This window comes from Gavialis gangeticus, unplaced genomic scaffold (assembly GCF_001723915.1).
Source record: "Gavialis gangeticus isolate Ggan-Ray unplaced genomic scaffold, GavGan_comp1, whole genome shotgun sequence".
NCBI lineage: Eukaryota > Metazoa > Chordata > Crocodylia > Gavialidae > Gavialis > Gavialis gangeticus.
The window spans coordinates 7,196,570-7,212,882 of record NW_017729020.1 but is presented as its reverse complement, the minus strand read 5'-3'; the positions used below and the strand labels follow the sequence as shown (position 1 = coordinate 7,212,882).

At 59.5% G+C, this 16,313-nt stretch overlaps 1 protein-coding gene across 1 annotated transcript in view; it reads right to left on the bottom strand.

The window, feature by feature from the left end:
* LOC109295546 (G protein-coupled receptor kinase 5-like) overlaps window positions 1-16,313 on the bottom strand; it is a 49,022-nt gene that overhangs the window by 15,462 nt on the left and 17,247 nt on the right. The window contains exons 2-3 of the mRNA XM_019514458.1: window positions 3,886-3,981; window positions 2,083-2,195 (exon numbers count right to left, since the gene is read on the bottom strand). Coding sequence (XP_019370003.1) covers window positions 2,083-2,195; window positions 3,886-3,981 — 209 coding nt within the window. The remainder of the gene's footprint in view (window positions 1-2,082; window positions 2,196-3,885; window positions 3,982-16,313) is intronic.

Genomic DNA, 16,313 nt, shown 5'->3' with positions numbered 1-16,313 from the left:
CCAGCCCCGCGACCTCTGAACGCAGGGACTGCCATCAGCAGCACCCCGCTAATTTTCACCACAGGCACAGTGCGAAAGAGGAGAGGCTCCCTCTGCAGCAGTCCAGACCCTGTGCCATGGGGGATGAGAGAGACTGAAACGGCAGCTGGGTGCAACAGGGGGAAAACTTCCCCAGGATTTCAAGCAAAAGTTCTCTATTCACGTCTCCGTGCATCAGAAAGGGGACCGATCCCCCAGCGAGTGGAACCAGATGCTGGACAACTGTTTGCAAGATCTTGAAGGGCAAAAAGCAAAGGAGCCCTCACAAACCTTAGAGCGCAGGTGGAATGGGCTTCCACCCAGACATGCCCGATCTGCTCAGGAGGGAAGTGAGAAGGAGCTTCTTGCTGGCCTTCACTAGCTGAAGGCAGAGGGTTTCCAGAAGGGCGAGACGGTACAGACCAGCTCTTTGGCTTCTGGCACTTGCCAGACCCCACCAAGCCCAGACCTGCCTTGGCTAGGGAGCTTTAATCACTTAAGTGGCCCAAAAAGCCTCATTGTGAAGAATCTTCCACAAGCTCAAGCTGCCTGGCACAACCCAGGGACTGCTTCCCAGGCATGCGTTTCCCATTAAGCCTCTGCATGACCAGCTTGCTCGCTGCCACTCCGACGAGCCAAGACCAGGCTAAAACTAGAAGCCGAACGTGTTGGTAGATGGGCCGCAGTCGCCGGCAGCGCTGGCGGCACACACGCAGCCTCCCCAGCCCATAGCAGCAGGGTCCAGAACGCTCCTCTTGACCTGGACGACCCAACGGCTGCACCATTACATAAACGATCGGTTAATGGGAAACACAGACCACTTCACGAGGCTTACGCTTTCTGGTCAGCAGCATCTGCAACTGCCTCTGGGCATCGCAGCCACCTCGCAGCAGATGCACGTGGATTTGGGGGCAGGATTTCAAGCGAGCTACTGAAAAGAAGCCCTAAGCCTCTGGTGCGACTGGGAGCAAAGCCTAGTGCTGCCGGAGCCATCCAGCCCCAGGAAACACTGGGAGGAGGGAGAAAGCCCTCTGGAAAACTCGCGGATATTATTTCACAAGGGCTGACTTTATGCTCCACGTCATCCGGATGGAATTTTTGCACCGTTGCCTTCGAGAGGGCCGGGAAACGGGCTCTCCAGCCCACCCCACCCGCACCCCCACCACGAGCGCTAAGGCCAGGCTTTAGCTGTTTCGTTCCCTCCCATGCCTAAGGAGCTGCCTCTCCACCACAGCCCCCTAAGAAGCCAGCAGCAGGGGGAGGCAGGTGGCAAGCGACCTGCTCTCCCCCATGGACGGGCCCAGCAGTCCGAAGTCAGCACCTCTTGCTAGACTAATATTTGCAAAGCTTCCCCTTGGATTTTAATAGCAAATGAGCTGTTCCGATTCTTCCTCCAGAGCCGAGAGGCAGCTGTCCTGCCCAAAGCCCTAGTTACAGGCCGTGCCCAGCTGCCAGCACGCAAACAGCCCCGACAGACCTGAGCACACGTGGCCTTGGTGCAGACTTCCTGGGGCCAGCCCCAAAGGTCCTCCTTCAGCCTCCTATCCCCAGAGCAAGGCATGGAGAGCTCCCTATGCCCTGCTGTGAAGCCCTTGGGGCCGTGTCACTGCTCAGGTGCCCCAGGACCTTCCAGGAGGCCAGTCCATCAAGGAGCTACAGCAAGGGGACTGTCCCACCGCACGTGTCCGAGACCTCCCAGCTCTACCCGGAAAGCAGCATAAACCCTGCCTAGAGATTTGCCCGGCACTGCGGCCTGTGCTGCGTCCTCCCAACTCACACTCCCCCTCCCTTCCCTTCCCTCCCAGTCCCCTGGGGGACGTACGGACTGGCTAATATTAGCGCTGGACTTTGAATGCTGCCCCAGGCTAAAGTTAGCAACTGCTGTCAGTCAGGGCATCCCACCTGGCCCTGAAGCAAATCCAGCTCCCCCACACTGTAACCATCGATGCCAAGCTAATGCATACCCCCTTCCTGCCTTGCCAGCCCCCTGCCTACCCCTGGGGATTCCTGCCATAACCCAAGTGACCCAGTCCCTGCACAGGCAGTGAGAGCATCCTTACTTACCACAATGTCGAGGAAGCGGATGCAGCGCAGCAGCTCAGGCCGGGTCTCGCAGAACTGACGGAAAAGCAGTCTGCCGATGGGCTGCTTCTCGCACAGGCTGCTGTAGTCCTTCTCTGCAAGAGAGCCCAGGAGGGGATGAGACAGGAGTGTGGCCCCAAGGTCCCATTCACCATAGCCGTGTTGGCATCTGCACAGATCTCATCCCACAAGGGGATGATCTTAGAGACCGATGGTCCTCCCAACACACAATCCTCCGTGCCCTGAGCCCCCAGCAATCCCTGCTAGCTGCTCAGAGCTGAATCAGCCCTTGCCATGTGCCACCCAGGGGAGAGGATCTCTCCCTAATGCATTACTGGCTGCAGGTCACCTTTGGTACCAGGAGAGACCGCAGGGCCAGGGGCTCTGTTTTCAGCCAGCAACAGCAAGCCAAGAGCAAGGGAAGAGGCAGTGGGTTCAGCTGCTCTGGTGATGGGCACAAGGCTCCTCCCTGGTGCAGGGCTGCACAGAGTCCCTGGCAGATCGGTGCCCGATACATCTGCAGCAAGGGCCTGTTGGCCACAGCAGGACTCCTGCAGCTAGACGGGCTCTGAGCTTGCATGTCATCCCACAAGGGATCATTTGCACTGGCAAAGGCCCAGGTAGGTGCGAGCCGAGTGCCAGCCTGAACACCTGCAGCTCAGCAGCAATCTCCTGCTGCCTTCATGGGGCTCTGGGGGGGCCCCGCTCCCTGCTGCAGATGGATGGCAGCTTCCCGGGGGCTTGGTTGGGCCTGTCCATTAGGCCAGGACTTACAGCTGCTCACTCCTTCCCTGGCGCGCGTGTGCGACCAGCCGGGGCTGCCCGTTCTCACGCTTCCCTCCCGGGCAGTTTTAAAGGGCGCTCAACCCCGTGCTGGGCCCAGCTGCAAACCACGAATTCCAGGAGAAACCCCCAGGCAGCTGTGGTCTGCGCTCTTCAGTGCACCAATACCCGGCTCAGCTGCTTCCCCCAGTTCCTCCCCTGCTGCCGAGCAGGAAACCACCCCCCTCTGGCCCCTGCACCCTCCATAGCTGCATTCCCAGGCCTTGTGCTGTGAGCCCAGCGTGCGGGCAGGCTTACGGGTCCCAGGGGAACAGACGGCCCAGCACACACTAGGGGAAGAGGCACCGACAGCTGCCAGGAGCACAGGAGAAAGCCCAGCTCATCTCCTACTCTGCTTCCTCCCCGAGAGCCCCTGCCTGGCACCTGGTCCCCGAAACCCAAGAGCTGGGAGCGCGCCTGCCCTCTCACACGCGGCACGTGCTGCCTCAACCGTGGGCACAATCCAGAACCACCTGTCCAAGGGGAGCCTGAATCCTTGGGAGACCCCAGGTGAAGGGAGCAACCTTGCCAGCAGTGGGGGACCCACCTCCCGATGCCCTGCCCCACCTTCCTCAGGCCTCAAATGAGCATCACTCTTCTGGGCCGGCAGGAAACAATCGCAGGTTTTGCTGCTGAAAGTCAGAGCGGAGCACGGTGCTGCCCAGGCTCCCGGCCCCCCTTGGGCTGGAGAAGGCAACAAGCCTGCCGAGCGTCTGTCGAGCCAGGCAGGAAGCAGTAGGAGGGCAGGAGGCTGCGGCAGCCTGGCACGCTCTCCTCGCATGCTCCGCTCCCTCCCCGCAGGCTCCAGCACACCTGCTGGCTGCCGTCACCGCACGCCCGGGCTCTGCACCGGGCAGGTTCTGCCAGTTCTTGCACCACCACCACACCTATGCCCCGTGTCAGGCCCTTCGTGCCAGCAGGCTCCCAGGAGCCGCTGGGCACGGGACAGGCTGCATGACTTACCGAGGCCCTTCCGGAGCTCGTCACACTGGCTGATGTGTGGGAACCGCAGGATCTCTTTCCATTTCTTGCTCCTGCCTTTCCGCTTACCTCCACCTCCTGCCAGGAGAGAGTGGGAGGTAAAGTGACTCAGGAGGCATCATCATGCACGACTCCAGCCTTGGCACAAGGGGCCCAAGCACTAGGGACACTCGTACCATTGCAACAGCAATGCCTCCCCCTCCAAATGGGGCCTCAACCCCCTGAGCGAGTTGTGAGGCACCCTAATACCTGGGGAAAGCCAGAAGCAGGGAGGAGAGGCGTGCCCAAGGGCTGACAGGCCAGCAGGGCTGAACTGGGCATAGCACCCAGCCTCCCACACTGGTGGGAGGGAAGAGACAGTGCCCACCACCTCCTGCCATCAATTTTGCCACTTCCCCGGGAGAAAAGCCACATGCCCAGCCTGCCAAGCTCCAGCCTGGTGTTGCGAGGCTAAGCCCGGGTACTAAAACACACTGAGAAGTGAGTGACATTACCCCCAGGAGCTGGGGGCAACACTTGTGCGTTCACAAGCAGGTGTGCCCTTCCAGCAGCACCAACACCACGGGGCAGGCTGCCGGCCAAGCTGACTTCCCCACTCGGAGGCGGGCTGCAGGGGCTACAACGGGTCTTCCTTGCAGGAGCTGATCTGGGGGAGGGCTCGTGCTTCCTCCCAGAACAATGCCCCGTCCTCCGCTCTAGCCTGCTCGCAGGCATCTGGTTTCCTTATCTCTCTGCTGAGTTTATTGTTCCTAGTGCCATTCCCTGCAAAAACAGCAGGCCCGGGACATGCTGGCAGCGATCACCCCCGATTGGCAGGAGACGCAGGCCTTGGCCTTGCAGGCTGGCCAGCGGGAGCGTGTGCAAACAGGGGGACCCTGCGCACATCTGGAAGAGGCAAAGGGATCAAACTCCCAGCAGCCGCTGGGGCTTGAGGCAACAAGAGATCATTTAAAGGCTTCTGTGGATTTACACACACATACTTTGCTTATGAAGTAACCCCTGTAGGGACCTGACATCAGCATTCATTCCAGTGGCTCAGGGCTGGTCGGCCGCCAATAACAATCTCGGCTGCTGACCAGCTGCCACCCCCCAGCCCTGTTACGTCAAGGTGAGCCGACAGGAAGCCAGGACCCGGCTTGCATGCTGCATGGCCGTGCCGCAGGGCCCCGGCCAAGCAGCCTGTCCAGAGGCCCTGGGGGGAGGGGGCCCAAGTTGTACTAAGTCCTCAAGGGAGTTGGCCAAGCAGAACTTCCTGCTGTAATCGCCGTGCTTCCTCCTGCATGAATAGGCCAACGTCAGAGCTGGGGCTGGGCAGTGCAGCAATGACCTGCAGGAGCCTTCCCCGAGTCCTGGCTACCTCCGCTAGCAACACCGTGGCAAAGGCGATCCTTGGTGCCTCTGCTTCTAAGGCAGCAAAGGCGAGGGGGTAGGACACCACAGATCCCACTTGGCTCACGCCTTCGCCCTTGTGGTTTAGGCTACGTAGACTCCTCCATCTCCCTCCCAAGCAGCACAGCAGGGGTAACAAGAGTGCTTGGTATCACCGCCTGGCTTTAATGCGGTCCACACACCAAGCTGGGTTCAAACAAGCCACGCCACAGCGGAGGTGGCTCAATAAGCAGCCCAGTCATAAAAGCAGGTAACTCCCGGCAGGGCTTTGCTTGGCAGCCACGGGGCCCCCTTCCAGAGACGGGGCCCGAACGACATTGCCGAGCGAACCAAGCCGAAAGGAAACACCCCGGGCACAGAGCAGCTTCAACAGTCTCACGGATGCAGCAGCAGGAGGGGAGACGTCGATCGCTCCCACAGCACCGCCCTTGGGCTGGGGAAGAGTGCCACGCAGGCTCTGCAGCAGGTGGCAAGCAACACACACGAGACGGGCGGTTTGCAGAAGGCGCTGCCCCATCCTGGGCGCAGACGCCAGGTTAGGAGCAGGGCGACTCTGGAGGAACAACAAGGTGCCACTCAGCGCCCGGCTGGCATGGCTCAGGCTCCCTCCGCTTCGGGAACTGGAGCCCGGGTGCAGCTGCCAGGGGATGCGCGGGTCCAGGAGGGGCGGCTCCGGCCGTGGTCAGCAGGGGGAAGGGAGCGGGGTGTGCTGGAGACAGGATTCCCAGGCAACTGCGCTCCAACGACAACTGTGAATAGCTGGACTGGGCTCTCCCGAGCCAGCGGGATAAACGCTTTTGTATCCGTAACATCCTTGTTGGCTCACTTGCTCAAGGGCTTCCCCAGCCGAGCGTACTACGTCAGCAGCACCATGGCAGACCTCCTTCCCGAGGTCACGATGCACAGCGCCGTGCCCCCGGGGAGCGTCTTCAAGGTGCAGCTGGGAGCAGCTTGCAGGCTGAAAGGAAGTTGGCCCCAGACAGGCTCTCGGCCTGTCCCGCAGAGCATCTCAGACAGCTGCAGGGGATGTGGGACCCCTGGGACCAAGCAGGGAGTCCAGCCGAGGCATCACGGGTGCTGGCTACCCCATGAGAAAAGAGAAATGGTGGAAATTCCTGTGGCCTGCAAAGGCCAGCGCCCCAGCACTGATGCTGCAGCAACCTCCACGTACATGAGGAGCAGCTGATTCACCACAAAGCAGTCGTATGGCAATTAGCGCTCCTTCATGTGGACTCCCTGAATCACGCAGCCCGTGTGACCTTCCAGCGCCCCAGATGCAGCTCAGGCCTGCACTGCTACAGATGGAGGCTCGAAGCAGAGCCCCCCAGTGCCCTCAGCCAACAGCAAGGAAACTTTCCCACCGCGGCCCCGCTGCCCTGGCTCAGGACTGGACAGAGGCCCTAGGCCTTGGAGGAGCTCCAGAAGCTGCCTAACGTGGATCATTAACACAACCGAGAGCTTGGATGCTGGTGTGAACATTATGGACCCAGCTAATCTGCTCACTTTCTCCCCTGGTTTATTCCTTTATCTTCTTTTATGGACTCCTGTGAGCTAATGATTCTCCAAAGCAGGAAGATGTAGGCACCCCCACACCTTATCGGAGCTTTATGGCCCTGTTTTCATGGGGCAGTTTGCCAATGGTTGTCCCAGACTGCACGGCCCTGGGGCATCCGCTGTTCACATGCAGCAGAGAAGGAGAAACCAGGCAAGAAGACAACGAGCCCTCTGGTTTGTCAAGTGCTACAGCCATGCCTCCAAGCCTGCGCTCATGCAGAAGAAATGCATTCCTCATTTCAAGTTCTCTTGCACTGGGGAAAGGAGCCAGAGAGACTGCGAGTAAAACCGGAGCGGTGACACATCAGCAGGTTTCTGGTGCAGCGTCAGCAGCTGCTTCAACGAAGGGGAATCACTGCTGGGAGGAAGTGAGGCAGAGCAAGCATGTAAACACAGGGCGCTGTTTACTACCCGGCCATGTGCTGCCGCGAGCAGGGAGCGGTTCCCACGGCCCAGCCAGGTGGAACAGCACAGGAGGCTGGTTCAGGAGGCCGAGAGGCCGCCAGCCTCTCTGGGACAGCCGGGCAGGCTCCAGGGCTGGGGAACGCAGAAGAGTCCGAGCTGCGCAACTGCTCAGCTGTCCCCGGACCTGCTCAGCACTACCAAACCCACCCTCGCCTGCACACACAGACTGTGCTAGGGAACAACGATAGATTTACCCCTTCATAGACCAGCCTGGGACAAGAAAGCCTGGCTGTGCCAACCCCAGGGCAGGGCCTGGCTCTGCTGACAGCCCCTCTTGAAGCATTTCTGCCAATGCATCAGAAATTCCCCCCTCCCCAACCCCAGCCTGCGCCCTCCCATGTCTACCCCAGGTGCTGGGCACCCAGGCACCCTCAGGCCTTTTTCCCTGGGCAAACACTTGCCCCACGTGTGCTTGGACAATGCTGAAAACTGCCTCGTTTGGGAGTATGGCCAAAACTAAGGCCACCGAGGCCAAGACCAGGTAGCCGCACACACATAGCCCAGGCTGCCACGTACACATGGACCCAAAGGAGCTCCTTCAGCACAGCTCTCCCACCACGAATGCACAGAGGGGGAAAGGCTGCCAGGCCTTGTCCTCTGCTCAGATGCCTGCTGTGGCTCCACTACATCCCTTTCCCTAAAGCTCCTTACCCTGCTCCTGGTTCACACCTCCTGCAACTGCAAGCTGCGCTCACACATGCCTCGCACTACGTGAGTGCCCGCTGTCTCCACCAGCAGGACAATTGCTCTGCGGCATGGGGGCCTGGAAAGCAGGGCAGAGCCACGGCACACAGGCCCGCCGGGACATGAGCCTGGAGTGCAGAGGCGGCTTCTCAACACGGAGGCTGGGGCTGGGGTTACTGCCAGCAAATCGGCCTTCTCCTTCCTTGGTCCCCAGCAGCTTGGACAGAGCCAGTCTCCCTTTAGTCAAGCTGAGTGGGATGCCCCAAGCAGGGCTCAGCCGATGCTCTGGACATCTCAACGAGCCAAACGTTGCAACCTCTCGTGTCTGGACAAGCCCCTCTCATGGGGCAACAGGAACTCGCACTGCGCTGGCTGCAAATCCCAGCCTGCGGCCCCGCAGCCTTATGGGGTGCTTGCTTCTCTGTTGCAGAGAGGCTCGTGCTGGTCAAGCCCCACCCCAGCTCTGCACAGGAACCCAAAACTTTCGGGCCCTTCCTCCCTTGGGTTTTAATCATGCTCGATAACAATCTCATTAAGGGCTATTCGTACTCCTCTTCTGTCGTCAGCACCCAGCCACGATAAGAACGTGGACGTCTGGAGTTCTAATAAAACGACATTCTTCCATGTGTTTTAAATTGATTTTCTATGGAGAGGGGTGCGAGTGCCTGGCCTTGCCAACCAGTCGCCGTTTCCTTTGCACTCCCTTCAGTTCGGTGCGTGCATATCCTAGAGCTGCTGAGAGATGCTGGGCTGAACTTCCCCACCCGCCTGCACCTCCTTCCAGCTGTTCAGCAAGGTGAGGTGCCAGTTTTACCTCGTGAAGGGAGAACTCGGCGGAGATGAGGTACATCAGCTTTGCCGAGCTGAGCTGGGCAAGAGTGCCCCAGGCGGTCCTGGAGGGCTAATCAGGGCAGTGCACACTACTGGGTGCCTGACCACTGCTATTCATCACGACGGCATCCAAAGTGCTTGGGCCTGAGCGGGAGCTTGAACGCAAGATCTGAAGCATGCACGCATGCAAGCACACAGGCGCAGGCCTTCATCAAAACCCTCCTCTTTGCGGGCTGCATAAAATCGCCAGGGAGCAGCAAGCATCCCAGCATCTCAGAAGCAGCAGAGCAGTGCTCTGCCCTTGTCTGCGCCCTGGTGCAGCCAGCAGCTTGGCTCTGCAGCTCAGAGCACTCGACAAGGAGTCCGGAGTGGCATTTGTGCTTCTGGCAATGTTAAACACAAGTGCCAGGTGGGGCTGGGGTTGCGCGCTACCCCCTGCTGAAGGCAGCAAGCATGCATCACCCACTCAGGCTCCCCCTACCCAGTCAGGACGTGGGTCGCACGCTGGGACTGCAGCACCATCTGGTTAAGCGTCTTCCGACAAAGCCGGCCTCAAACCCAGCTGGAGAAAGAGCAGTAATCCCGGCCAAGCAGTGCCGAGGGGCTCCGTGACCCCATGCCAGCGCCCTCTGCCATGCCCAGGAGCTCCAGGGGGTGCCTTGCATGGGGCTGCTGGCTGGGCCAGCTTCAGCTCCTGTGCCAGGCTGGGTTGCCCGCGCCCCTGCGCTGAGCCGGGCTGGCCAGGACATTGCCTGCTTGTAACCTCACTCTATCAGCTGGCCGGCAGCCAGGATTCTTGGTCCCTCTGGGCCTGCGAAAGGGAAACATCATAAGGTCAGCGTGAAAGCCGGCATACCATGGACACGGGCCATTAACCCATCCAGTTCTGGCGATGTGGGAGATCGACACCCGATGGGTCATGCTGTGTCTCTGCCCTAGTAAAAAGCTCCTGGAAAGCTGGAGCTCTTCCCCCGCCTGCCCTGGATCCCTGCCTGCAGCAACCAGCTGTCCCAGCCTCAAGAGACCTTTCACCAGCTCTCTCCAGCTCAGCAGTGACCAGGAGCTCCCAGCATCTCAGAGGCCAGCATGCCGTCTTGCGCTGCCCCGGCCCCGGAGATGGTTCTGCACACTGCAGTGCACGACACACCCAGCCGGGACAAGGGCCTTCAAGCACCCCAGCCTCTGCGACTGGGGCAGCTCCTCCTCAGCCTCTTGCCCCGCTGGCACCAAGACAGCCACAGGTTGCCCACAGCCCCAGGCTGGACTCCTGGTACACCCAGAGCTGCCCCTGCGCCGCAGGCAGACGCTCGGCTCTGGAGCAGGCTGAGCTCTCCAACCTGGGGTTATTTTTGGCACCCGCCAGCGGGGCTCCTGTTTACCAATGGAAATGTGCTTCTCACCTACCAACCCCGGCGCTGGCCCCGACGGGCCCTGTGCCAGTCCGGCCGGATGGGAAACGGGGCAGCATTCTGGGCTGCGTATTAATCACGTCCCGGAGCCACACAGGCAATGATCTCACCCTTTCTGCTCGTTCCCAACAAGCCTGCTAGATCGCTGGCGAGATCTTGCCTACCCCAAATTCTATCCCCACGTCTCCCCCACCCCCTCAGCCCTCCCGGGAGAGCGGCTCACGCCGGCATTCAGGCATCTGACTGGCCCATCATCCTCGGGCATATTTCCCCGTGCTGAGTGAGAATCCCTGTGCGAGCGCGGATGTGTGTGCGAGAGAGAGGAGGCAGCAGTTTGGGGAAAGCAGACCACAAAAGCCACATTACTCCTCTTCTCCCACCCAGGTCCCCAGTCGTTCACCAGAGGAAAGCCGGCATTTCCTTAGAAGGCCTGTGCCGGAGAGGGGACCCGAGGATACGGCGGCCAGAGCTAGCAGATGAATCAGCCCTTGCCCCAGCCACAGGCTGCGTCTGCAGAGCCGGGGGCCTGCAGCAGCTCTGACAAGCCTTGCAATGAGTCAGCCCCTCGACCTCCAGCCGGCGAAGCCTGCAATCCATTAGCGATGCCGCGTAAACTCGCTGGCTTGCCGCAGGATGGGGAGAGAAGCCCAGTCACTTTCTAACGTGTTTCCCGGAGCTCAAGGCTGGGACCCTGCTCTCATCTGCTCCAGGGGACGGGTTCGGCACATTTGGGATGCACCTAGGGGCTGGGGGAGGGAAGAAAAGGGGTGCGGGGGAAAGGCACCCAGCCTTGTCCGCTTGTGGGAGAGCAGGGGGTGCCCTGGCCCCCTGCGGCGGTCCGCCTGCGTACGGCTCTGGGAACCTGATGCAAGCAGGGTTTCTGGAGGTTTTCCCAGCACGCTGCCTGGTTTGAATCAGGCTGGAAACACCGCAACGGCAGCCTGTGTAAGCGGCAGTCCTGCGTCGGCTGGGCCAGGGCTCTCGGCAGCACAGGAAACAAGCCAGGGAGTCCAGTGCTGCATAGAGCCCGCTGGCCCAGGCCTAGTGGCATCTGGGTCGATGCCTTTTGCTTCCTTGCTGCCTGCTCAAATCCCCACCAGAAACAGAGGTGCAGAAAGGCCACAGGCCCCTGGCCCCCGCCGGCAGGGGCGGTTTGTGTCATAACACAAGGGACTCACAACATGCCCAGATGCTATGGTGGGGGGCACCATGGAACAGCCCGGCATAACCCATTAGCCCCAGTGTGGCTTCCTAACGCTTTGTGCACGCCTTGCCCGCAAGCCCTGGGCCAGCTCTGGCTCTAGGAGCCTAGATGGCCAGACTTGAGAGCCCTCCTGCTGGCCCCTGGGTGCTTCATCCTCATTCAAGTGCCACAGCACCTCTCTTGGCTCCATTGCCAGCAGCTGGGAAAGGGTCCAGACAGCCAGTGCTGGCTCCTACCCCTGCCACAGGACCAGGCACTGAGGCTCTGAACTGCCCCTCCTGGCCCAGTGAGGGGAGGCAGGGTGGGAACAGGATCGATGGTGACCCCTGTTCCCAGCACAGCATCCTGCTGCCCCCAGCCACCTCCTCCAGGCGAGGGGTCAAGTTGGTGGTCAAGGACTCCATCCTCCTCCCAGGAACAGGGAGGCTCCAGTGAAACAACTCGGGGAAATGCCATTGTCACAGAGACCTTGTCTACACCAGTCTGGCTCCAGCACCTCCCACCCCAGTTTGCAACTCACAGATGTCCACATCAGGGGTTTCCACCCGCTCAGCTACAACCTGCCATGCAGGCACGGCCCAAGAGCCTGAGGGCCCAGGGCTTCCCTCCCCAGCCCTCCACATTTCTCTCTAAGCTTTAGCTCCTGGAGCCATGGGATCCAGGGGGGGTCATTTGATCTGGTTATCATACAGATGTGGAGAAGAGCTGGGAGCCAGGACTCCTCCCTCCCTCCCCGTCATACTTCAAGCCCCTGAAGACAAGCAAGCAGGACCTAATACAGACGGCCGATTCCAGCTACTGGTTCGTGGCTCCTGGGGGCCTCATCTCCGACTGCAGAGCAGCCGGGGTGGACAGTGCTGCCTTCTTTGAAGCAAAGCCTCGGGGCTTCCTCTGCCTTACTGGCAGGGACCTCCCTCTGCTGCAGCCCCCAGCACAACATACATTTCATAGACATTCGGGACTAGAAGGGACCTTGCCAGATCGAGTCCAGCCCCCCTGCCATAGGTAGGAAGTCTGCTGGGGGCAAGTGATCCCAGCAAGATCAGCATCCAAATGTTTTCTGAATGAGTCCAGAGTAGGTGCTTGCACCACCTCTGAGGGGGAGAGGGGGGCCAGTTCCAGACCCTGGACACTCGGACTGTAACGACATTTTTCCTTATGTCCAGTCTAAATCAGCCTTCCAGAAGTTTGTGGCCGTTAGACCTTGTTATCCCTTGGGGAGCCCTGGTGAACTTCTCCCAGATCCTGGTGCAAACCCCTTATGTACTTATAGGCTGCCGCCAAGTCCCCCCTGAGCCTTCTCTTCTCCAAGCGGAAGAGTCCCATGTCCCGCAGCATCTCCTCGTAAAACTTGCTCTCTTGGCCTTTGATCATATGAGTGGCTCTTTTTTGGACTCTCTCAAGCTCATCCACATCCCTCCTGAAGTAGTACTGCATCCAGTTTTGGGCCTCCTCCAGCTGCGGCCTCACTAAGGCCAAGTAAAGTGGGAGGATGACGTCCCTGGTTTTGCTTGAGATGCATCGGTGGATACATGCCAGAGTCTGGTCTGCCTTGCCAGCTGCGGCATCACATTGGTGGCTCATGTTCATCTTGTGGTCAATCAAGACCCCCAAGTCGTGGTGCTAGTGAGTGTACCGCTGCCGAGCCTATAAGTATAATGCTGGTTTTTCCTCCCAAGGTGGAGCACCCTGCACTGCTCTGCACTGAATGCCATCAGGTTTTGACCTGCCCATCCACAAATTTTGCCAGTCCGCATCCAGCGTTCCCTCTAAGCTGTGTGGCGTGCGTGGCCGTGCAGGCGCACCTGGCAGCACAGCATGAGCGCGCCTGTGCGGCCACGCACGCCACACAGCTTAGGGGGAATGCTGTCCACATCTGACGCCCGAATCCATATCATTAACGAGGATGTTGACGAGTACTGAGCCCTGAGGGACATCACTGGTCACCTCGGGCCATGCTGATAAGCTCCCATCAACTATTACTCTTTGGGCCCAACCCCGGAGCCAGTTTCCCAGCCATCGGACTGTGAGACGATTGAGGCCGCAGTTCCCCAGTTTAACTATGAGGACATCACGGGAGACCAAGTCAAAGGCTTTCCTGAAATCCAGATATAGGACATCAACCTCGTCTCCCTTGTTGAGGCAGTGCACCACCTGTTCCTAGAAGGAGACTAGGTTGGTAGGCAAGACCTTCCAGCGATGAAGCCATGCTGGCCGGCGCTCAAAGCTGCCTTCGTTAGCCTGCGGCTGATGGAACCGTTGATGATTTTCTCCAGGATCTTTCCAGGGGTGGATGTCAGACTGATCGGCCTCCAATTCCCTGGATCTTCCTTCCTTCCTTTCTTGAAGAGTAGGACCACGGTGGCTCTTTTCCTGTCCTCTGGGGGTGTGCTATGATGTCCGCCAGCTCCTTCAGGACTCTCGGGTGCATTCTGTCCGGGCTCGTGGATTTATGGATGTTGAGCCTCTCGAGGTGTTCCCTCGCTTGATCGACATCAACTGCGGGCCCGTCTCCCGCACCCTGGATGCTTTGCGTCCTGTCCGACAGGGTGACCCCCTTGGGCAGATGGAAGACGGATGCGAAGTAATCATTAGATTGGCCTTTTCCTAAGCATCAGTTGTCAGCTGTCCCACTTGATCTAGCAGAGGTCCAATGTTGCTGTGGTTCTTTCTCTGACTTCCCACACATCTGAAGAAGGACTTTTTGTTGTCCTCGACTCCCATGGGTAGCCTGAGTTTGGTTTCAGCCTTGGCTCTTCTGGTCTGCTCTCTGCAGGTGCAGGCTAGTGCTGTACAGTCCTCCTTGGTGATAGACGATTCCTGTTTTCCATCTGGCACAGGCTCTTCTTTTTAGTTTCAGGATGTCCAAAAGTTCCCTGTTGAGCCAAAGGGGTTTCCCAACCTGCTGACTGCCTCTCCTGTGGGATAGGACAGACTTTCCTTGTGCTTTAAGAATTGAGCCCTTAAGGAACAGCCATTCCTCAAGAATTCCCCTTTCTGAGAGGCCGTGGTCTCTTAGTGCCCAACTGACCAGTCTCCTGAGTTTGTGAAAGTCAGTCTTCCCGAAGTTGAGGATTTCTTGTTTTACTGAGGGATTTGCTCACCCTGCGTTGGACACAGAAAGTGATCAGTTCATGGTTGCTGTCGCCAAGCTTCCCCTCGACCCTCAGATCGCTCATCAGATCATCCCCTTTGGCCAGAACCAGATCCAGCAGTGCCTCTCCCCTAGTCGGCCCGTACACCTCTTGCAGCTCATCAATGCAAGCGAGGAAGCTACGCGACTGGTCAGACATGCTGCAACTCAGGCCAGGGCAGGGTGGACAGGAGCTGACACCTCAGGGCAGGGCATGGAGCAGCAGCTCCTCAGGAGTCAGGTCTTACTGGCTCCTCCATTGCACCCCTGACACTTTACTGGTCTCCAAAAGCAATAGAGAGTTGTCAGCTCAAAATAGGTCCAATGGACAGCACACTAAGCTCCACAAAGGCCTTTGAGAAGCCTCATACTGGCGGGGAAGGAGGAATCGCTGGAGCTCACCTTGGGGTCGAGGTCCTGCTAAAGGCAGAGTCCAGCGCAACACGCACAAGTGGCCAAAGTGAATCAAGGCGGGAGGAGAACCCAGGCATCCTGACCCCACAGCCAGCACCCTCCCCATACCACCTCTGTGCAAGGTCCCTTCAACCCCACAGCTCGCCCCTCTCACCCCACAGCTGTCATCTCCAGAAGGCACCAAGCACTGCAGAGGGTCAGGCCAGCGGTGAAGAGGGCCGCCCCTGCTCCCATGGGGCAGCAGGGTGCCAGACTGGATGCTGCAGGTGTGGGAGATTGGGCACTGAGACCCGAGGAGCTTGGTGCAGACCCACAGGTCGCAACAGAAAAAGGAGAAAGCCACATCCTGGATCCTTAGCAGCCAGCCCTGGTCCCCGCCACTCTGTAAACACCCTTATTGCCTTCTGCAGTCGCACGCTGCCCGACCCAGAGCGGAGGGGAGTCCAGGGACTATCCTGCGAGAAGCGAGGGTGTAGGCAGCCCTGCACATGCATACAAGTGTCATCTCACTTCTCCCTCTGCAGCAGGGGAAGGACATGATCATGACAGAGCGCTGGAGGCCAGAGGAGTGGCCCAGAGGAAATTATGCACATTCAGAGCTTGGAATGAGCTTTCCCGGCCAAGACTAAGTCTGGCCATGCCAAGGCATCGCCCCTGGGGCCGGAGGCAGGAGCCAGGGCAGGGCTCGCCACGAACACCCAGTCCCAGACCGCCCACACTAGGGAGAAGGGGGAACCACCTGGTCCCATGAGAGGGAGCCTGGTGCTGGGAGTGGAGGGGAAAAGCAACAGTCTCGCCAGCTCTGCAGATAAACACTGCCCTCCCGGTACCTGCTCTCAGGGCAGGGAAGTCCGGCACGGCCGGGCAGCCTCAGGCAACCATCTGCAAGCAGAGCGCAGTCCCCTCCGGTCCTGTGGTGGCCGTGAGCCCAGGGCACTCAGCACCTTGACCCTGTGGCCTGAGAGGTGCTCAGCAGCACTAGCAAATCAGGCCTCTGCTCAAGGGCTGTACAGAGGGAGAAATTTCTCCTTGCGCCCAGCATTCGGGGCATGCAGCTCCTTCCAGGAGGCTGAGCATGCTCCGAGTCCAGCTTCCTACAGGGCATGGACCCCTTCCCAAGGCCACTGTAGTGCCGCTACATACCCCAGCACCAGCCACAGAAGATCTCCACAGCCAAGAGATTCCCCAAGGGCAGAAAGTACCTGCGCACCCCGGAGAAAGGAGCTCAGGTTCATGCATGGTGCCTGCCCCCCAACCCGCCCCATCTGGGCTGCAGCATCTGTTGCGTCAGGGCAACACCCACAGCGAGGACTCCTGTATGCCAGGC